Source organism: Typha latifolia, chromosome 7, assembly GCF_019914945.1.
Source record: "Typha latifolia isolate L0001 chromosome 7, TyphaL0001v2, whole genome shotgun sequence".
Classification (NCBI taxonomy): domain Eukaryota; kingdom Viridiplantae; phylum Streptophyta; class Magnoliopsida; order Poales; family Typhaceae; genus Typha; species Typha latifolia.
In genome coordinates, this window is record NC_133092.1 from 12,082,271 (window position 1) to 12,094,223 (window position 11,953).

Here is an 11,953-nt window from a genome sequence, read left to right on the forward strand (position 1 = left end):
CCTGTAGAGAGGATTAATAGCTTCCCTTCGAAGCTTGTTGCAACTAAAAGAACATCCACAAAATTTTAATGTCTTAGATCAGTAATAATTATCACACTACGTTATGATTGATTTCTAATTAAAAGGTATATATATAAGCATTTCAACTATTTAGAAAATTTACAATAGGAATTTTGTGTACACTATTATATGAGAAGTCGAGATACATACATTTTAAGCTGCTACTGCTTCTGGACGTAAGTTAATGGCGCCTGTCCCCTGAGAAGACGAACTGCTTTTATTTGCCAGAACAATCGAACAGCCACCAAATTCCCCTCGTAGTTATTGCGAACTGTCAACTATATATATATATATATCAGCATCCAACTATAGCTATACGTGAATAAGAGTAGAGTGAACATGCATGGCGTTGGTTACACAGGAACGGATGGAGGTGACAGCTCCGGCACACCACTTCCACCATTCAGAACTATGACTTGCCCTTCGGAGTCTACATCTACGATGGCTGAGTCACCCTCTTTGATCTCGCCGGAGAGCATCCTCTCTGCAAGGCTATCCTCCAAGAGCCTCATTATCGCCCTCCGAAGGGGTCTAGCTCCATAGCTAGGGCTGTATCCTTCTTCCACAACCCGGTCTCTGAATCTCTCTGTGACTTGTAGCTCTATGTCCTTCGCCTTAAGCCTCTCAAAGATCTCCTTTAGCATTATATCAGCAATCTCCTTCACTTCGAGTTTTGTGAGTTGTCTGAACACAATCATCTCATCCAGCCGGTTTAGGAATTCAGGCCTGAAATACTGTTTCAGCTCCTCCGTGACCAAGCTCTTGATTCGGTTGTAGCTGCTGTCCTTCTCATCATAGTCCAAATCAAAACCTATCCTTCTTCCGCCTTTCTCAATCACACTACTGCCTACGTTGGATGTCATTATGAGAAGCGTGTTCTTGAAATCAACCGTCCGGCCCTTGCTGTCAGTAAGCCTGCCATCCTCCAAGATCTGGAGCATCATGTTGAACACATCAGGATGTGCCTTCTCAATCTCATCAAAGAGAACGACTGTGTAAGGTCGACGGCGAACAGCCTCAGTTAATTGCCCACCCTCAGTATAGCCGACATACCCAGGAGGTGAGCCGATTAATTTTGAGACGGTGTGTCTCTCCATAAACTCACTCATGTCAAGACGAATCATGGATTCCTCAGAACCAAAATAGTAGGCTGCCAGAGCTTTTGCAAGCTCTGATTTCCCAACACCAGTTGGACCAGAGAAGATGAAGCTGGCAATCGGTCGGTTGGGGTTCTTGAGACCAACACGAGCTCGGCGGATGGCACGGCTTATCGCTTTGACAGCCTCATCCTGGCCTACGACACGCTTGTGTAGAGACTCTTCCATCTTGAGGAGACGGTCGGATTCGTCACTGGACACTTTCTCAACAGGTATCCCAGTCCAGGAAGACACTATATGCTGAATATCCACCTCAGTAACAACAGGGCCAGAATCTCCTGCCTCACTCTCTGCTTTACTCATCTCTTTACCTTTGTCTATAAGGGCAGTGATCTGGGCCTTCAGTTCCATCTCCCGATCTCGGAGTTCACCAGCCTGTTCCATCATATTAAGATTCGTAAATTATGAATCAAGATTTTAAATATGCCGTGAATCACGAATCACAGACTAAGAGGTGCTAGGGAAGAAAAAGGATATGCATATAAAGATTTTTGATATATTTATCATATCCATGGATGCATCATTCATCTTGCTAAGAGAACTGAAAACCAACAGCTAACTTAGTTGCTAAATATAGTGGCAATAAAGATTTAAGGTAGTTTAATAAAGGAAAAAAGATATGTACCTTCTCAAAATCTTGGCCGCGAACAGCCTCATTTTTCTCCTTGGTTATCTGCCTGAGCTCTTTGTCAAGTTCCCTGGCCTCTTCAGGAAGCTGCAAGAATGCATCATTCATTCTCACATAAGAGGATGCAAAGTACTGATAATGTGGGAACAAAGTATTATACCTGTGCATGTCGAAGCCTGACACGGGAACCAGCTTCATCAACTAAGTCAATTGCTTTATCAGGGAGGAAGCGATCGCTGAAAGAACAAAGGAATATCATGAAAGAAAACACTGTTGATGGACTGAAGAAACGACACAACGGTGCTTGCAGATATAATCTACAACCCAGTAGAAGTACAGTTCTTCCTAATTATTGTCAAATATCAAGTACAAAAGAAAATGATAATGATTAACAAAAGCTTCCTCCCATTCTGAGGTTTTGCACCAAACATGAAAACTATTAAGTCAATCTGGACCTTAAGTATAGCTCCTAAAACTTCATCCTCCGGCATCTCGGTTTCTTCCTCACATGTGGAAGCTTATAGAAAACTGATTGTTTTACAATTATCAATCCCTATTACGAAATGAAGTTTTGCTGATCCAGATCAGACCAAAATGGACCATGCCCAAAACCAGTATTCTGATTGGCTTCAGGTGGGAATCGCCGGGATCGGCCAAAAACAACCTATTTCACCACCATTTAGGCCGAAACTCAATAATTCCTTACCAGGTCGGTCCAACCCAAATTCTAGAACTGAAATCTCTATGTTTTCTGAAAGCAGTATTAAGTCAAAGAGAATAGAATACATAGGTATAAAGGAATATGTGCATAAATTATCCAAACTACTTTAAGACCGCCACTTCTCTGTGCAAAACATGAGACTTCATCAGAAAATATTTGTCTATTGTCACTCTGTTCTTGATTCATGAAACTTGACATGGATGTTTAACAAAGAAGCTGGCTAGCATTATAAATTTCTAATAGTGTAGCAATATAACTGCAACAACATCACTCTAATTGAGAACTTTGAAAGCTAATCTTAAAGAATAAATGTGTTTTGGCAAAGCAAAATTTAGTAGCAGTCATAAATAATCATTTTTCACTGAGGTCACAAAAACTGGCATATGCATGAATATATACCATCTATTAGATCAAAAATACTCAATGAGCATATCAAGTAATATACATTCCAACACAACTAGGGTTAGGTATTATATTGAGACACATTAATATGCTATGTGAGTAGTTTAGGTAATACTTTGAGACATATCTATAAACCTGATGTATTGATATGATAGATGTGCAGCAGCAACTAAAGCTTCATCAGTGTAGCGGAGTTTATGATGAATCTCATATCGTTCCCGAAGGCCATGGAGAATTTGTATTGTTTCATCAACTGTTGGCTCTGGTACTTTTACCGGTTGGAACCGTCTTTCCAAAGCTGGGTCCTTCTCAATGTGCTTCCTATATTCATCAAGAGTTGTAGCTCCAATACACTGAACCAGATGATGCAAAGATTCATCATAACAATAATGTGAAGAAAAAATACACTCCTTTGTTCATGGCAGAGCAGGTATAGAGAATAAAATTTCAGCATAAGTTAATTTACAGCAAAAAGAGAGAAATTCAGAAGAAAAAAAACCTACTGTAGACAGGTAATTAATTCATTATGCAAACAAAATCAACAAATACAGCATCCAACAAGAAGAAAGGAATGTCAGATACATGTAAGAAATCTGCATACCTGTAGTTCACCTCTCGCTAGAGCTGGTTTTAAGATATTAGCTGCATCAATAGCACCCTCCGCAGCACCTGCTCCGATCAATGTGTGAACCTCATCAATAAAGAGTATTATCTCATCACTTTGTTTAACTTCCTCCATTAGTTTCTTTAATCTTTCTTCAAATTCTCCACGGTATTTTGTTCCAGCAACTAGAAGTCCCATATCAAGGGTAATTACCTATATAAAGAAGAGAATTAGCTTCTTGATGATTTTTCTCACTACAACAACTGAAAAAGTTACAGAAGATGATATTGTAAAGGGCTAAATAAACCTTGATAAAAGTTCACTGATTTATTTGGGAAATAATCCAGACAAAGGTGCAGAATTAGCTGATTCGTTGAATTGCAAAGTTGAGCAGTTACCAATTAAATATCTGGGTGTTGATTTGTCGAATTGCAAAGTTGAGCAGTTACCATTTAAATATCCGGGTCTGCCTCTTCATGATAGCAAGCTTAGAAGATAGGGTTGGGTTCCTATGACTAAAAATTTGAGAAGAGACTTACGGATTGGAAAAGAAAATTATTTTCCCTAGGGCAAAGAATTATCTTGATAAATTCAGTTTAAGTTCAGTCCGTATGTACCATTTGTCTTTTTTCAATTTACTTGTTTGGTGAGAAAAAAGAAGAAGATAAACTTAGAAGAAACTTCCTAATGGAGGGGGAATAGAGAGGAAAAAAAGAATTATGCCTTGGTTAACTATCACAAGTCTATAAGAAGAAAGAATATGATGGAATGAGAATGTGGACTTGCAAGATATGCGTACTGCTTTATTAGCTAAATGGTGGTGGCGGCTGTTGAATTCCTCGAACCAGCTCGGGGCTTATGTGGTGATGCAAATGTATTACAGGAGAGTTAGTGGAATTTTTTAAGTTTGTGGATTCTATCATAATTTCCCCTTTTGGAGCAGTGTAATGCAATCCTGAGATGCTTTTAAATCAGGATTGAGTTGGACTTTGCAGGGTAAGAGAAATAAATTCTGGAAAGACATTTGGATGGCTGAGTGTTGTCTGGCTACTATGTTTCCAAACCTATTTGATATTGTGGAATGAAGATGTGTTGATTTCTAATGTGTAGGATGGACAGATTTGAGTATAGGAGAAAGCTAACTGAATCATTAATTCTGGAAGAACAAAAGCTGATCAACTTTGTTAATTGCAATAGCTGTCAGTTAAACGGGCAGAAAGATATTGCAAAATGAAGATTTTCAGCTGATGACATCTATACTGTCTGGTTTCTTTATAGATTTTAAACAATGGCAGGTGATCTCTAAGCCTTTACCTAATCTGTGGGAAAATTCTATAAAAGTGAGCTTTCTTGTGGTTTGTGTGTCATAATCATATTTTGATCCGAGATAATCTAGTGAGGAAAGGTTGAGTTGGGATCGCTCACTGTGTTTTCTGTAAGAGAGAAGAGATTGTGGATCACTTGTTCCTCAAATGCTCTTATGTGAAGAATTTATTGATATGGTCTAGGAAATTTTTTGTTTGGCTGCAGGCTCCTAAAAGAGTAAAATACTGGTTTCTATAGAAGATCAGTATTAAAAACAAAGACTATTTGGGTTGCAACTATGGTGTGGAGTGGGTTGTGGCTTGAACATAATAGAATAATTTTTCAGAATTGTGCTAAGACCTAGAAAGAGTTATCTTACAGAACATTTTCTCTTTCTTTGCTGGCCAGGAATCAAAGGAGAGGAGAGAGCAAAATGGGCTAGGAAGCTTGTGCAAGGATCTTTGCAGGAGAATCTAGTCAATTTGAAGGAACACTAATTTCTGGTCTTTGACAGATGGGTGGTTTTGTTAACATTTTGGCATTTTGTTTTCATTTTGATATTGGTGTAGCTGTTTTCTGCTGGAGATATACTTGATTTGTATGTTGGAATTGTATATTCTAGTATTTTGTTGTTGCTCCTCTAGTGTGTGTGTGTGTGGTATTGAGGTTGGGTTATACCCCATGGAGGGAGGTGTAATTTGGTTAGTTGTTCAAATGTGGGGTTGATGGTGTGTTGTTGGTGATTTCTGATGTATGCAGTTTCGTCTACTTGTAGCCTCTATCAGGTGATGGAGGTGGGTTTTTAAGATTCAACGAAATAGGGCTATGACCTTTTTGTCAGAAAAAAAGTAAAGGATAGATGACAAGGCTAAAAGCTTAAAATGTGATGCATTCCAACTGGAAGAAAATGCACAGGGACGACTATCTAGTCAGCAAGAAAGAAGACTTGCACAAACAACAACCAAGAAAGTAATAAAAAGTTTTCAATTTAACTACAGTTAGATTTGAAGCAAACCTTCTTTCCTTCAATAGTCTCTGGGACATCCCCACTTGCTATGCGTTGAGCAAGCCCTTCAGCTATGGCTGTCTTCCCAACACCAGGTTCTCCAATTAGGCAGGGATTGTTCTTTGTGCGCCTGCCCAAAATTTGTGTCACACGCTCTATTTGTGGCTGCCTTCCAACTACAGGGTCTAACTTTCCCTGTAAAGCATTCAGGAAGGTTGGCATATATTTCTGCAACTTTTAGATGACATGTTAATAAATTGTAAAGGTACCTCCTCTGCTAACTTTGTCAAGTTAGTTCCATATTCCTCCAGTGTAGGCATCTTATTGCCACTGCTTCCTCCTCCAACTCCGGCACCAACAGCTTCTGTACTCTCACCAACCATTCGAATAACCTATAGCACATTAAAGTTTACATCAGAAGTTCAAAATATTAAGTACCAAAGTGTAAGTGGATAACAAGGGAAAAAATTGCCTGTGTACGAATATTGCTAGGGTCAGCTCCAAGGCTCTCAAGTACACGAGCAGCTACACCTTCACCCTCACGAAGCAAACCAAGAAGCAAATGCTCTGATCCAATGTAGTTATGACCTGGATGTGAAACGGATGTTTAGTAGATAAAACCATATCTAAATGAGGAACAAGTTCACATACTCTTGGATGCATTCTCTACAGAATAAAAGAAAAAAGAATCAGAAAATTGAATAACTGATAAAGGCAGATTGGCAAAACCAAGAATTCCAGCAGGATGGAGCTAGCATAATCTATAATAGTAATCACTAATATGTGAAGTACTTAGATTTGTTTAGGCTGGAATTGTCTTTCTTCAAAATATTCTACTAGCCACAGAAAAAACTGTAGCAATAACAAGGAATACACTACAAAAAACAAACAGTTTCCTTAGTATTATGTAGTTCAGAGCAAATATTATACTTTCCACTTGCAGATATAAAGCATGATACCCAATAATAACAAAGAAATGTTTTAAGTTTGTCAAACCTCACTTTCATCTAAACATTATGATTCTGCTCCACATACTGTGCCTTCTGCAAGAATAAGAGTAAAAAAGAAACTTGGCTACAATCATCAATCCACCAAATTATTAATTAGAGCTAGCATTTTGACACAAAAAACAGGACTAAATACTGAAACATGGAAAAACAAATAAGATTTCTTCAAAACAACCACCAATTACATTTTCTAAATAGAATTTGACACTGACATAAGCAGCCCAGGCAGACATGATTTATTTTTGAATCAACAAAACTAAAGAGAAGTGCAGATAACATTGTTGGTCAACAGAAATTAAAGAAAATGATGTACCTAGTTGACGAGCTTCCTCCAGCGAGAGTTCTAAAACACGCTTTGCACGTGGTGTAAATGGTATCTCAACAGCAACAAAACCACTGCCCCTCCCGATAATCTTCTCAACTTCAACACGAGCATCTTTAAGATTTATGCCCATGGACTTCAATACTTTTGCAGCAATTCCAGTCCCTTCACCAATAAGACCCAAGAGAATCTGCTCAGTTCCAACAAAGTTGTGGCCTAGCCGTCTCGCTTCTTCTTGTGCAAGCATAATAACCTTGATAGCCTTCTCTGTGAAACGCTCAAACATAGCTATGGGAACTCCTCGACTAGCCTTTCCCGCTGCAGAGGTATAAGCTGCTATAACTGACCTCAAATCCTTTTGAGGTCTGGAAGCAAAATCCAAAGCATTAGATCCCCTCAATCCTACAAACCCTTGCAATCTGAGAGGATGAGTGTGTGCAGTGCACATCATTCGTGCAGCTCTTCTTGCCTTTCCAGGGCCTCGGACCTTATTGTGACTTGCACTTCCAACACCAGTAGGAAGGATAGCCGACTGAACTAAAGTTCCCGCCATGTCTATGGTGAGTAAGAAAGTGCTCTATATCCTGAAGAGACACAGAAATCAAGCAAATATAAAGAAAAAGCTCAATATGATCTCGTTGATATTGTCAAACCATGGTATGTTTTGCATTTCGAAACACATACATTCGAATTTAAGCTAGATAAGAATAAGATTGTTCCTTTATCCTTAAGATACAATACAATTAAAAGCAAACAGTCACACTTCCGTAACTTACATACAATAAAAGATTTCTGGTATAAACCAGATAAGAAGAACATGATATCGTAATTTGCAATAAGATGATACCTATAACACACGACCATTTATGTACTCTTAATAGCTTTTCATTACGAAAATGATAGAATATTAAGTACCTACAAAATTTAATATAAAGTGACAAAGAAAATTATGCATGCTAGTAACAGTTAAACATAATGAAAGAAAGATGAAATTATATAACTATATTATATTTATTATAATCAACGATGGCCGTGCCAGTCGGCACTTGCCACGTCAGTAGTGGCACATCCGTTTCGGCATAGTTGCATTCTAAAATTTTTTATTTCCATCAATCATCATTAAATCAACTTTAATTCCAGTATATATTCAATATTCATATCATATCATAGGAGAATTACACAATTTATATCTGTATAAAAACTGTGTGAGACTTTTTTAGCAATGGCCTATCATGCATGTTCTGCTTGAATATCCTATAAGCCAGAAGACATCAAAAAATTCACTCATGATCAAATTAGAACCTAAGATCTATGACCATATTATGTTAACTGTTCGTATTTTATTTATTCCATTAGTGCTCCTAGGCATGAATGGCCGTGCCGGTGGTGTACCGGCACATGGCACGAGGGGTGCCGCATGGCACCCCTCCTAATAGTTCCGTCGCTTGCCGTCGAGCTACCCGTTGCCGATCACCGTCACCGTCGCCGTCGCCGCTCGCCATCGAGCTACTCGTTGCCGATTGCCGTCGCCATCGCCGATCGCTATTGCCTGAGCGCATCGGGTGCCCTAGCCCGAGGGAGAAAATGAGATCGAGAGAGAGAGAGAAATCGAGAGAGAGAGAGATTGAGATATATATATATATAAGGTTATCGGTTAAAATTTAAGTTGCAGATCCGGATCAGCACCCGATGCACTCGGGCGACGGCGATCGACGAGCAGCGGTCGGCGACAACGAAGGTGAGTATCTCATTTTTTTTCTTCTCCTCTTACAACACGACCGACGAGTGCCGCGGCACATGCCGTGCCTGTGGCATGGCCATCGTTGCTCCTAAGTACCTATAATTATGATCTGTTTGTCAGAACCAAGGGGTCTTTCTAAAGAAACCTCCACAAGCAATCATCGTTTTTTGATGGTTTTTTCGCTTATCAAGCAGCTCTTTCCACACCTCTTAAGCAATACTATTAGTGGATGAATTTTGAAGATTATGACAGTATTTAGTGCAACATTCTCGTGTTATTCTTCTACCGGCAAATAAAGTCTTTAATCCTTCTCATTATGCTACGTTCAAATAGATATTAGTTTTATTATTAAACTATTATCAATTAATATTATGTGTTAAATATTATTATATGTTTAATTACATTATAAAGTATTTAATTATATTATAAAGTATTCAATCATTAATATTAGTTTTAATGAATGTATTCATACATTCAATCATATTCTATGTTGAATAATATTTATATTTATCTATTTTTTATTTTAATAAAATAGGTCATTTGTAAGATCCAAAGATAAAACACTTTAATGTAGGTTTTAATATATATATTTAAATTAAAAATAAAAAAACTAACATACTGAAGACCTAAAAATATCTCTAAATATTTTAAAATTTTTATTAAAAATATTATAAATGCATGCCAGTGACACGTCCCTGCGTGCCACTAGCATGCCCCGTGCCAATGGTGGCACGACCATCGTTGGTTAGAATATAAAGAATAAAAACTACTATTTTCTAATAGCTAAATTTTTTAGAACAATTGCTGAGTTAATATAATATTAAAACAAGAGTTCATGAGTTCAAATCTTGTCATACATATCTTCCCTAAAAATATGATCTTATACCCATTTAAGTCAAGTTCACTTCTTAGGTTTATCAAAATGTCTTGAGCTCAAAAGTGAGAGAAAATATTAGAATATAAATATTAAAATTATCATTAGAATATAAATATAAAAGTTATCATTATCTAACAACTTAAATTTTTTATGATAGTTGACGAGTAAACAAACACCATTATAAAGATCATATCTTGTAAACCTCAATGTGTTCTTAGGTAATGTAGTAAGTGCATCTGGAAAAGTTATAGAAAGAAGCACAGACATGCAAAGATGAAACTATGAACATATCACTGGCTCAGTCTGGATTTGATAACACCACAATACTTTCTTTCCCACTAGTTTCCTGAGTCACTTTTGGTCTTCCTCTGCTTCCCAGACCACCTTCAAAGGCACTTTCAGCTCAGATCAAATTTTTTTGTTCTACGTTGTCTCAGTTGACCATGTGGAAAGTGAAAACCATATTAAATATATTTCTTCCATCTCATTTTTGATAAAAACTAAGCCCTAACTTGTGAAAGATACTCATTTTTTATTTCCGATTGCCAAGTAATCTGATGAGCAAAGAAAGATGGTCCTTGATCCATCCAATAAATTATCGTTCTGCATAATGGGTAGATTGATGAACACACATCACGCTAAGGGACATTTCTCCGTTGAACATCATTCTCTAATCCTATTTATGGAGTCCTATTCACTTCCCCTCGAAGTTCAATAGAATATTTCCTTCATCCTGATGCCTTCTCAGGTCTTATATCAATAATTCATAAAACTTATATTTTCACCATGTCCATCATAGTCTCATTAATTAATCAATCTACAATTTCTAGTCCTTTCATAATCAACACAAACAACAGTCTAACCTTGGCTACAACTCCAATGTTATAAGATTTGATTTGATCCCTACCAAATTAATTCTTTAAAATCCTCATGTAAGTCATTTCTAATTCGGATCACGAAGGATCAATTCACTTATCGGCTTTGCGCCCCCGAATTCTAACTCGCAGCACAAAAAAAAGAACTACTTCTATATCCAAAGAAAGCAAGAATCCAACTCCAATTCCAAACCATTTAAACCAATAAGATTTAAAGGAACGAGATCGAATACCTGAGGAGCTAGAGCTGGAGATGGAGTGGGCCAAAACCCTAGCTTTCTTGGCCCCTCCTCGTGGAACAGAGAGTGAGGAATTGATGAGGGGGAAATGGGAGGAGGTGAGGAAGAATTTATAATCGACGGTCGAAACGATCGGTACGATCATACCAGAGAATTGGAGACGTGGACGAGGAGAAACCGCGATTACTTTCGATTCGACTGCGTTCCAGCGCGCCGATTTTTTCTGGCTTTTTGCAACTAACCACCAACGTTTTAGATTTATTATAAAAAAAGTCTTCCCTCCTAGATATTTTTTAAATAAAAAAAAAAAGAAATCCCTCCCAGATATTTATAAATAGACGGCCAGATATGCTCCAACTCGAAGATTCTCTTTATCAAGGTTTTCCTTTGACTGGAATAGCTCTTAGTAATACATCTCTAAACAATTATTTTGATAGAATTTTTCTCATAGCTCGAGATGAGCTTCCAAATTTTACTAGTAGATTAGGACGAGGATGAGCTTGTCCAACTGCGTTACGAAAGACGCTGGGCATCGAAAGCTGAGGAATTTCGATAAACTATGTCAACTTAGATGATTCTTTCAACCCCTCTATTAGATTGGCGAGGACCGGTATTTTGATTAGGAATTAAGAATGTAATTTTTTTGGTGCCTAGGCACAGTATTAATATAAAAATTATCATTCTCTAACAGCTCTGTGAGTTAACAAATCGAGAGCAAAGATAAGGTCTCAATAAAACCTCTAAGCCCATCCATATCAATTCTTCTAAATTTACTCAGCTGGATCATAGATTGCTAAGAGAGTTATGATAGGTAAATAATTTAACGAGCTTAGCAAGAAAACTTTTGTGGTAGAAGTCATTAAGTAAATGGGAATATAAGTCAAAAACTACTTAAAATTTAGCACAAGTTAATAAATATTTATATCAAATATATAATATTTCTAACAATAATGTGATAATCAATGATCTAGCGTCCTAAAATGAAAGCATTTTTATGCACTAAATATCA

The 11,953-nt window shown here is 37.5% G+C and overlaps 1 protein-coding gene across 1 annotated transcript; it reads right to left on the reverse strand.

Annotated features, from left to right (window-relative positions):
- Positions 1-107: 107 nt before the first annotated feature.
- On the reverse strand, positions 108-11,179 carry LOC140792653 (chaperone protein ClpC1, chloroplastic-like). Its single transcript, XM_073143771.1, has 10 exons — positions 10,939-11,179; positions 7,204-7,796; positions 6,356-6,471; positions 6,153-6,275; positions 5,893-6,078; positions 3,570-3,785; positions 3,104-3,321; positions 2,006-2,081; positions 1,843-1,932; positions 108-1,592 (listed from the first exon to the last, which is right to left on the reverse strand). The coding sequence occupies exons 2-10, from the start codon at positions 7,763-7,765 to the stop codon at positions 414-416; spliced, it is 2,766 nt and encodes a 921-aa protein (XP_072999872.1). The 5' UTR covers positions 7,766-7,796; positions 10,939-11,179; the 3' UTR covers positions 108-413.
- Positions 11,180-11,953: the final 774 nt, after the last annotated feature.

Coding starts and splice junctions, on each gene's coding strand:
- LOC140792653 (XM_073143771.1), bottom strand. CDS start 7,765: ATGGCGGGAACTTTAGTTCAGTCGGCTATCCTTCCTACTGGTGTTGGA. Junction 6,472..7,203: donor GGAGGAAGCTCGTCAACTAG/GTACATCATTTT, acceptor TTTCACATCCAG/GTCATAACTACATTGGATCA. Junction 6,079..6,152: donor TGACAAAGTTAGCAGAGGAG/GTACCTTTACAA, acceptor AATGCTTTACAG/GGAAAGTTAGACCCTGTAGT.